The 10,815-nt window shown below is 39.9% G+C and overlaps 1 protein-coding gene across 6 annotated transcripts in view; it reads left to right on the top strand.

Moving 5' to 3' along the window:
- Positions 1 to 690: 690 nt before the first annotated feature.
- Smarca1 (SNF2 related chromatin remodeling ATPase 1) overlaps positions 691 to 10,815 on the top strand; it is a 91,801-nt gene continuing 81,676 nt past the window's right edge. For 3 of the 6 annotated variants that reach the window (XM_087600192.1, XM_087600190.1, XM_087600194.1), the window contains exons 1-5: positions 691 to 1,027; positions 5,830 to 5,916; positions 9,207 to 9,373; positions 9,688 to 9,788; positions 9,894 to 9,994. In XM_087600192.1, the coding sequence (XP_087456318.1) occupies positions 857 to 1,027; positions 5,830 to 5,916; positions 9,207 to 9,373; positions 9,688 to 9,788; positions 9,894 to 9,994 (627 nt within the window). In that variant the 5' untranslated portion in view covers positions 691 to 856. 6 annotated transcript variants of the gene reach the window in all.

The raw sequence follows: 10,815 nt of genomic DNA, 5'->3' as shown, positions 1-10,815 counted from the left end.
TAACCTATCACAAGTTGCCCTAGGTTTTGGGGAAGACTTTGGCATTGTCTGCCTTGACTCTTAAAATTCAGGGATGCAGTCAAAAAAGGGACTCCTGCCTATTGGCCATCTGAGAAAATCAGAACGGAAAGCAGAACACTTATTCATAAAATGTGAGTCAGATTTTGCCTTCTACCAGAATATTTGCCATCGAGTGATTCAAGTTCTCTTTCAGCGGAGTGTCTGAAGGTGACTGTTAACCATCAATCTAATCCTTTCAGAAACCCGGGAAAGGGCAGTCCTTGGAGGGACTGTGAGCTTTCCAAAGAAACACTATATTGAGAAAGACCCATAGTGCACTCATAAGCAGAGGAGTTCTTTGTGCAAGAAGGGGAGAGCGCCCCAAGGTACAGAGGTGCAGAATAGGTAGAACGGATTGAAGGGAAAGAGAATTTCTTCTGCACACATCTGTCAGGGGAACTCAGGCTCACTGCTGGGGGCATATGGAGAAGTAGAATTTTTAAGGGTCCATGAGCTGTGGGTTTTGTTCTCCACCCCCGAGTGCACCCCACAGTCAGGCAACAGTTGGTCGTGTGGGACCAGCCTGGGCTCTGGATGGGGAGGGGGAGTCTCGCGATTGGTGAGGGGGGGCGGAGGGGGGAAGGTGATGGGGGGAGGCCATGACGTAGGGTGGGTGGACGGAAGTGGGGCAGGGTTGAGGGTTATTTAAAGAAGGTGGGGGACGAGCGAAGGGGTTGGACGCTAGTATTCCCTACCCCTGCTCTAGCAAGCTCTTTCTAGCGCAGCCACCGCTGTCGCCCAGGAACCTCCCTTCTCCCTTTCCTCGTCCCACCTCGTCTTTCCCGCTCCCAACGCCATGGAGCCGGACACGGCCACAGAGGCAGCCACCGTGGCAGCCTCGGATGCCAGAGCCACAATCGTGGTCCTAGAGGATGAGCAGCCCGGGCCGTCCACCTTTAAAGAGGAGGGAGCGGCTGCTGCCGCCACCGAAGCCACCACGGCCACTGAGAAGGGCGAGAAGAAGGAGGTAAATAGGAAAGGGGTGTGTGCGCGCGCTCTGTGTGTGCTGGACACATCCTGTGCCTGGCCCCTCGTAGGGGCCCAAACCCTGACCTTTTGGCGCCGACAGGTACCAAAATCACCGCAGGGATGGGGGCAGCAGGGCGGCAGAACCCTCCAGCATTCCCTCCCCTCCCCCTTTCCTGCTGGCCGCCTGCTGAGCGGGGGCGGGGCAGGGCGGGGGCGCGGCCGGGTGGCGGGGTGTCCCAATACTGAGCCCCGAGTCTCTCCAAGCCTCGGGCCCCCTCTACCTTCCCGGAACTGGGGGGAACCTTGTGGGGGATGGGGCTGTGCAGGAAAATGCCTCCGCCTCTCCCTCTCCTTGCTCGCTCTTCTACCCCCCTCTTCCCGTCGGCCTCTGCCAGGGAAATCAGGGCCCTTCAGTCCCACGATCGCATTGAAGGGGATTTGGCTGGGGCTTATTTTTGTAATTTAAATTTCAAGGTGCTGCTGCTGGTGGTGGTGGGCAGGAGGGGAAAAGGGAGAATGGTTGGAAGATACTGCTTGCTGTGATTGGCAGTGTCTGTCTTTGGGATTACAGAAATAAAAAAAATTAATCTCTCATGTTCCTTTGATCCCTGCCTCATGGTGAGGAGGGGGGTGTTATGTCAAGAAAACATCCTCTCTGAGCTTTATCTTACAACCCTCACACTGAGGAACCATGCTGTCTTACGAAAATGTCCAACCTCTGCACCCTCTCCCCCTCCTGCCCCGCCCCTGATGGTATAGTGTTTCACTCCAGGACATCCTGATGATCCCCTTATCTGGCCTTTGGCCTTCCAGCCTTTCACTTCCCTTGCCTAGTGGGGCACTATTCACTCCTGGACACATTTTATTTTAAACGTTGTAAAGTCCTACTCTGTAGGAGGAACACATGAGAGAGGATCAGTGTCACACCTATTAAAGACAAATCCAGGAAGTAGGTATCATCTCCCATGAATATACAAGTAAAACTATACAATGCTTTGAAAAATAGGGTGGAACATAAGAAGTTTTGGTGTATAATAAAATTGCAGAACAGATCGTTTATAGGTGGATTTTCCCCCATTTAACAATATACACGATGACTTAAAAAATGGTGGGTAATTGAAATTATGCTTTAGGAATCTCAAGTGGCTTTGTATAAATCATTATACAATGATATACGACTAAATGAATAGCTTTTGGGGGAAATTAACACCCTTTGTCTTGAATTAGAAGAACGATGCTAAATCCATTAGTTAGTTAAGTCATGTAGTTTACTGTTGCAAGGTTGATTAAACAGAAAGTGCTAAGTGAAAACCATGGAAAACCCTGGGTGTAAGATGTGCGTGGTACTGAGATCATTAAGATGCCACTGACCATTAAAGCTGGGCCAAATACCAAGAATTTGGTTAGGAAATTAAAAAATGCATCTAGTGCCTTTTATTCTCTGGACTAGACAGATGTGTTAGTTATTTCTTCTTCTTCGCAGGCTAGTCAATGTTGGATTTTGCAATCGTATATGTTTTTGGATTTCCATTTTGAAAAGACTGGGGATCAATAAAAGTCTATGCAATAAGTATGAAGTGTATTGCTGTACATTCATGAACTCTGTATGCTTTTGTGAAAGAATTTCATTTATCCACTCAGGATAGACGCTGCATTTCCTGATTCTCTAAAGAGTCCCATTTTTGGCCAACTTTTTTTTTTAATTTAATTTTCCTTTGTCCTTAAAAGCAAGGTTTGGGATGGGATGGGAGAAAGGGTTAAGAGCCCTTGATTTATAATCATGAAAACTAGAATTTGGGTTCTAGCAAACACAGAATGCAGCAGCGCACACCTGAGGGTGACAGAGATAGGAAAGGACAATTGCTGGGGCTTGGTGGCTGAAAGCTTAGGGAAGAAAAGGCAGCTCTTGGTTGAGGGAGAGACTCTGCCTTCAGGAATAAGTGGAAATGATAGAAGACACTTGATGCCCTCTTCTGTCCCTCCACACTTGGTGCATGGGACCATCACACCCACTTGTGCATATACCCACACAGATGTATAGAGATGTACATAAATAAATCCTTTAAAATATTAAGTATGTTTTGTACTACTTTGAACCTGTAAGGGGTTCCCATTTATCCTTTCCTCATAGTCATAAGTTAGTGTATTTTGACAGTGTTACAAAACCAGTTGACATTAAGCATGCTGTTTTCCCTCAACTAAATAATCATTTCTCAGACTCTTTTTAGTAATAATAACTTCTAATTATTTGTTTCTAATAATTCTTTCTGTCTCCTCGCTAGCCAGCTATTCACTTACAACTTTTAAAGACCTCATCTACTTTCATCAGAAGACATTTATCTACCATAAAATAATGAAAATAACAGTGACGCCCAACCCTAAGGATAAAGGATGCTACTATACAAGAAGAAGCATTTTAGTTTTGGAGTTCTGCCATCTATTCCTGATGTTCATGATAAATCTTGTTTTGGTGGTCTTTACTATGGCATTTGCTTCTGCTTTCATTCCTTGGGGTATGCAAAGCTAGACTATCAAAATCAAATGTGGTAGAATTGGATAGAAATGAGGGTAAACACGCATCTGAAAGCTGAATCAAGTAGATGAATTATCAGTGAGCCAACTGTGATGGTTAGCTCACACAGGGGCATTTTTTCTTACCGCCTAGTTCTGAATTTGCTTGGTTAAGTAAAGATTGGATTACTTAGGAATGCAGAAATAGACAGTAGTTTGAAGGAGTTAAAACACCAAAGTCATGGTCTGGAAGGCCGAAGTTTTTTGTGATCTTGGGCTACACTCTCCTGGCATCGACGCTATAAGATCTGCACATAGAAAAGGACAGGAATGTGGGGGTGCATTAGCTGGGATAAGGAAGAGCTCACCAGAGGTGCAGGAGGATAAAAGGAGTGAAAGTGACCAAATACTATGTGCATTTATGAAATGGTCAAAAAAACTAAACATATTAAGGACTGCACGATGGTAAAACTCAGAACTATTCCATTAGACAAATCTTATTTACCCTGTATCCTTTCTTGTATGAGAAATGTATTTTGGGACACATACTCAAATAGAAATGAGAAGGTTGAAAAAGTAGGTTTTTTAAAAAATTAAGTAGTGCCAATGAAGTGGTTACCCACTGCTTTTAATAATACTGCTCAAGATGAGGGATTCAATTAGTGTGTGATTAGATTTTTAAGTACAGAAGTAATGAATATATGTTTTCCTGAGACGTAATTCTCTGAAAGTGAACTTTTCTTCACACACACACACACACACACACACACACACACACACACACACACACACACAAGGTGAAGTAATGGTTACTGTTTTAAAACTAGAAAACTCTACCTCATTGTTCTTTTAAGATAAAGGTGTAAATTTTAATATCTAAAATTCAGTTGCTATGCTGCCCTGGAAATCTCTATGTAGACCAGGCTGTCCTCAAATTCACATAGATTCGCTTGCCTCTGCCTCTCAAGTGCTAGTATTAAAGGCATGCACCACGATTCACAGCATATGTGAAATGTTGAAAGTATGATCTTGAAAGTGTCTTTCTCAGTTCCTCTTCCAATACACCCAGAATTACATTCAAGCCATCTCATGGAGTTGATCATGACACATGAGATGCTGTCAATTGACATAGTTATTATATGATTAGTGCTCCAAAGTAGGATTTGACCAGTTCCTCCAGAGTTTTTGTTTGAATTTCCTCAAAATAAAACTTTTAGTAAATGTTGGAAGACAGTAATTCATTATTGGAAGCATTCTTTTTCTAGCTTAAGGTCCTATCCTGATGCTGAATTATTCTGGAAGATTTTAACGACACGTTGACAAAAGTTGTGACAGATGTGACCTTATTTCTTTTGTTTTTTGCTTTAATTTTTGCAAAGTCTCTGTCTAAACTCAAACAGTCATGGTATTGATCTGGACAGATAGGTTCTTGCTTTTGTTATTTTATCTCTTGATTTCTCCTAGACAAGGCTATCTACTCTATGTCTGTCCTGATATTCAAATCAATAGGCTTGTTTTTATAAAATGTGGGATACATAAGATGTTAACCCTGTACTTCCGGGTTGTTTTCGACTTCTCAATGCTAGTGTTCACTAAATTCCAACTTTAAAAGTGTCAACCACTGATAGAGAATATCTCTGATGAATCCCTCCTATAAAATACTCTTGTAACATGCATCGTCAGAATGTTTTTCTTTACAGAGGAAATAAAGTGACCAGTTTGAAGCTGTACTATTGGGTTATTTTAAGGGTATGAGATCGTGTCACACTGTATAAAAATATACATGCCTTAATTAGTCTAGGAAAACAAATTTTAAAAGTGTCGTTTCAGGAACAGAAGCCAGAGTCTTTTATTCTGAAAGTCTGGGTTGTTTCCAGTACATAAAGAACTGTTTGAGAGAGTTATTATTTACATTTCTTGAATTCTTTGGTTTGTGGTTGAACATTAGCCTGTTCAGGATTTCTAAGTCTCTTATTTTATGGTTATACATTTCTTCTGCTTTAATTAGAAATAGATGAAAAGGCCCAGTGTTTTATTTTTGTTTTTTATTCTAATTAATACCATCTCTCTGATATTTTAGTTTTTTTTCCCCATTGGACCTCAGATACACAGAACTGTATTAGTCATAAGGTTTGCTTCCTATCTTTCATTGTTGCTATAATGTGTGTCCCTCAGTGACATATTTATTAAGTTATTTAATTATTTTTGTCTTCCTTCAAGGGAGAACACCTACCAACTTAAAGATCTTGCTTTGCAATCGTCTGATATTCATTTCCTTTAAAATTCTAGAAAATCACTTCTCCATTTCAACTCAAACTTGCTGCTAAAACTTCCAAATCTGAAAAGGAAATGGACCCAGAATATGAAGAGAAAATGGTAAATATACCCTTGGTAAGGTAGTAAACAGCATGTTTCTCTTTGTTTGTTTGTTTGTTTGTGAGATAGTCCTGATTTCTTTGATTATTGGTGTATACTACCATACATGATTTATAGTTAATTTTTATGGTAACATCAAAGATGAAAGAGACTTGTCTGTTTATGATGCATAATCTGATTTCAGAGTACAACTGTAATTTAATTATTAAATTGTTACAACCATTTTCTCTCTGTGTGTGTGTGTCTGTATATATTTGTGCATGCGTGCATATGTGTGTGTGTGTGTGTGTGTGTGTGTGTGTGTGTGTGTGTGTGTGGGTCAGAAGCGTCTGTCAGGTATCATTCTCAGTCACGGCTCACCTTAGTTTTTGATCCTGGCTCCCTCTGACTTACACTGAGGAAGGGTTTGGATAAGGCCTTTGTTGATCACTCTCCACCTTAACTTAAATGTTTTTCACTCACTCAATAAGAGTTCACAGATTTGATGAGGCTGGATGGCCAGTGAACTCTAGAGATCCACGCATTTCCTTTTCATCAATGCTGGGACTACAGGTGGATGCCACTGTACCTCCTTTTTCTGTGGGTATTAAGGATTTGAACTCAGGACATTGTACCTTTGTGATAAGCTCTTTACCCATGGAACCTTCTTCTCCCCAGCCAACAATTACATTTCATTGAATAAAGTAATCTCATTTTCAAAGGAGAAAATTAAAGACCACAGAAACTATGTGGAATAGTTGGGACGAGAACTCATGCCCCACTTTTCCTCAATGTTCTTTACCCAATATTATTAGGTTGCTGTTAGAGGGAAATGCAGTCACAATGCCAGACTAGCATTTCTCCTTAAATGATATATAAATGGATGTTCTGCATTAATGAAATGTGTAGTATGGTAATACACCGTTAGAGGCATATTCAGGCTTATTAACCCAATGCATAAAAGTACCATCTACTTAACTAGTGTAATCTTAATTGACCCCCATGTATTGCCTTTGTGACTTGTTTAATTTTCAGATACCGAGGACTGAATAGGTAGTTGAAACCGATTCCCCCTCCCCCCAAAAGGACTATTTTTGCAGTTTTGAAACTAAATAGAGAGGAAATATGTGTTTTAGTTGCAGATAGCTATTTTTACAGGAGTCTGTGCCTATGTTTAAGGCCACATCTAAGGAGACAGTTAATGTTTTAACATTTCTAAAAACAACACTCCAGAGAGGATAACATGAATTGGAGAAGTTTTGGCCTCCTTCCAGCATGGACTTCTGGATGTACTTTTCTTTTCTTTTTTTTTTTTTGTTTTGTTTTTTGTTTTTGTTTTTTGTTTTTGTTTTGTTTTCGGAGCTGGGGACCAAACCCAGGGCCTTGCGCTTGCTAGGCAAGCGCTCTACCACTGAGCCAAATCCCCAACCCTGGATGTACTTTTCTAAGTCTTGTATCTATGCTAATGAATTCTCCTATAAGTTTCTGTGTTATTAATTTTTTTTACCAGTAATCAAGTATTCTCTGCTGAGTGATCGGAGAGTGGCTAGAAATAAAATCTTTATCTCTTCCTTTATTTAGGATGAAGTAAACTCTTGATCTTTTAAGGTTTTGTTGTGAACCAGCTTATTTTTATTTTTCTATTTATCTACTATAAAAAGTTTTTTTTTACTATATTCTGATTATGTTTTCCCTCCCTCTAACACCTCAGATTCTCCCTACCTCTCCTCCCATCGAAATCCATGCCTTTTCTTTCTTTTATTAAGAAACAAATATGAATCTAAAAATAAAAATAAAATAAAACAACTCAAGTTATTTTGATAATGTATTGAAATTTTAGACTACACAAACAACAGCGTTATGTATGGAAATACTTAATATATACGAACTACTTCACATATATGTGTACCTATATTTTTCTCTAAGTTCTATTCTCTTGTGGAGAAACATTACATACTAGTAGCATAAAGTATAAATTTCCAGAATGACATAATTCAAAGAAAAATGTCATTACATTATTGTACCATGATATTGAAAATATCTTTAAGAGCAGCTGATGTTCTATGCCTAGATTTCAGTTATTTCTTTTTTTTTTTCTTTTTTTCGGAGCTGGGGACCGAACCCAGGGTCTTGCGCTTGCTAGGCAAGCGTTCTACCACTGAGCTAAATCCCCAACCCCTCAGTTATTTCTAAATGCAGCTTGGTAATTCTCAAACTTTATAGTATGTATGTATTATAATTTATGTGTATTTTATTCATTTATTTATGATAATTTATGTGTATTTTATTCATTTGTTTATGATTTTTTTGGAGATAAGTTCTCTCTTTGAAGTCCTGGCCATACTGAAACTTGCTCTGTGGACCGGGCTGGTTTTGAGCTTGCAGAGATTGTCCTGCCTCTGTCCTCCAAATGCTAGGATTAAAGTTGTGTGCCACCCTGCATGGCTCCAATATGTATGTGTTTCTATGTTTAGTACATACATAATTGATGCAATTTAGGTTTATTTATTTACTTTATGTATGTGACTACACTGTCACTGTCCTCAGACACACCAGAAGAGGACATCAGATCCCATTACAGATGGTTGTGAGCCACCATGTGGTTGCTGGGAATTGAACTCAGGACCTCTGGAAGAGCAGTCACTGCTCTTAACCACTGAGTCATCTCTCCAGCCTGGCAATTATTTTTTTTCCATGTGGAGAGGTTTAATGAGAGAAGAAGAGAGAAGAGGAAAGGAGGCTGGCCATGGGCATATGGGGGGGGGGGAAGGGAGTATGGGGAAAAAAGAGACAAGGAAGGGCAGAGAAGAACAAAGAGAACAAGTCGCAATTATTTTTAATTAAAGAAAAAGAGGATCATGTTTAGAAAGAGGATTCGTTTTCTAATTTTGACTTTCTGATTGTTTTGTAATATTGGGCACTGGGAATTGAACTCTGGGTCTTGGCAGTACTCTACCGCTCCCCTGTGCTTCCAATCCTAAGGGTATACTTCTTTTGGGAGCATTTATTAAATCTGTCAGGTCATTTTATTTCTATTCAAACTACTTGAAATAGCATTGTGAAGTTTGGTTACTTACAATCTGGGGAAGCATGGGAGCATTCCTTGCCCATTCTGTGCTTCCATTTTATCATCTGTAAAATGGGTATGACCTTAGTGGCCATCTTATGGATTTCAAAGGGAATTTGGTAGATTAATATGTTAAAAGCATCTAGATTATTGCATAACTGAAGCAGAATATAAATGTTTGATAAATAACTTTGAATGAACACAAAAAGAAAATCTTTATTTTTCCCTCTCGTTTGTAAATTAGAAAGCAGACAGAGCGAAGAGATTTGAGTTTTTGCTGAAGCAGACGGAACTTTTTGCACATTTCATTCAACCTTCAGCACAGAAGTCTCCAACATCTCCTCTTAACATGAAACTGGCTCGTCCTCGAGTAAAGAAAGATGACAAGCAGAGCTTGATTTCTGTGGGAGAGTATGTAGTCTTTCTACGTTCTTCATTTTCCCTTTTCCCTCCCCCTTTCATTTCATTTGCTCAGGATAACTTTCTGTGAATAATATGATTATTGGCAATGCAAATGTGTTTTGGAAACACCAATCTTTGTCTTTTTTTCTCACCAGAACATAATTAGTTAAAAAAAAAACCCCAAAACTTAGACTGCTCTACCACATTCTATGCCAGACACTAGATAACACATTCCTTTTTTAATAAAAGACATTTGCAAATCTAGCTTGGTGTCTCCGCACTGGCCTGAATGTGAAAGTTTTTCTTTTTGTCTTTTCACCTAGCTATCGCCACAGGCGCACAGAACAAGAGGAAGATGAGGAGCTTCTGTCAGAGAGTAGGAAAACATCGAATGTGTGTGTTAGATTTGAGGTCTCACCTTCTTGTGAGTACTTTATCACACTCATGGTCACTTTTGCAGTTCAGTAGAAAACCCAATTTCCTTGAGTATACTAGTAAAAGTCTGAGAGGTTCTTCATTTCTGTTTTAGATGTGAAGGGAGGACCCCTGAGAGATTATCAGATCCGAGGACTAAACTGGTTGATCTCTTTGTATGAAAATGGAGTCAATGGTATTTTAGCTGATGAAATGGTAAGGCACTGGTATTCAAAGAATGTTCTGATTTACTACAAGTTTTTAATGTAAATTTGAACTACCTGTGTTGAGCTTTCCTTAAGCCCTATGCCCAAAAGCTTTATTTAGTGGCAAAATAATCTACTTTTTAGATTTCTTTCTTTTACTTTATGTGTGTGAGTGGCTTGCCTGCCTATATGAATACCATGTGTTTGCAGCACCCGGGGAGGAGAGGGCATAGGATCCCCGGAACTGGAGTTACGGCTGATTGTGGGCCACCACATGAGTGCGAGTAATGGAACCCAGGTTCTCTGTCAGAGCAAAAGGTGCTCTCGACATCTGAAGTATGTCTCCAGCCTGCAAAAGAATGTTTGTTGTCTATAACTGTTCAAATAACTTGTAGAATAGAACCTTTTGCATTGCTCAAAGATCATATGGAGGTTTCCTGAAGTGGTACGACACCTCTTTTTTTGCTCTTGTTTCTGTTTGAACTTTGGCTTCCAAGAAGCCCAAAGAAAAGTGCAATGCCAAAAGGCAGCATCTCTTCATCCTTTAAGGTCTGCCCCTGATGGTTTCCTTTCCTTTTCTTTTTTCTTTTCTTATGCTTTATCTTCTAGTCTAATTTTCCTTGATAACTTTTCATTTCTGTTTTACCATTAACTTATGTTCCATGTTTTTTATAACGAGCAATCTGGCATCTTCTTGGGAATGAGGTAGGATATAGAAACAAAACAATAAGTAAATGAATGAATGAACAGATTCGTACATAAATGACTGTAGACTCAGTTGTCCTGTAACTCGCCATTATTACATGGCCACAGATAACTGGGTTTCAATCC

Source organism: Rattus norvegicus, chromosome X (assembly GCF_021556685.1).
Source record: "Rattus norvegicus strain SHRSP/BbbUtx chromosome X, alternate assembly SHRSP_T2T, whole genome shotgun sequence".
NCBI classification, from domain to species: Eukaryota; Metazoa; Chordata; class Mammalia; order Rodentia; family Muridae; genus Rattus; species Rattus norvegicus.
This window is presented reverse-complemented; position numbering and strand designations above follow the sequence as displayed.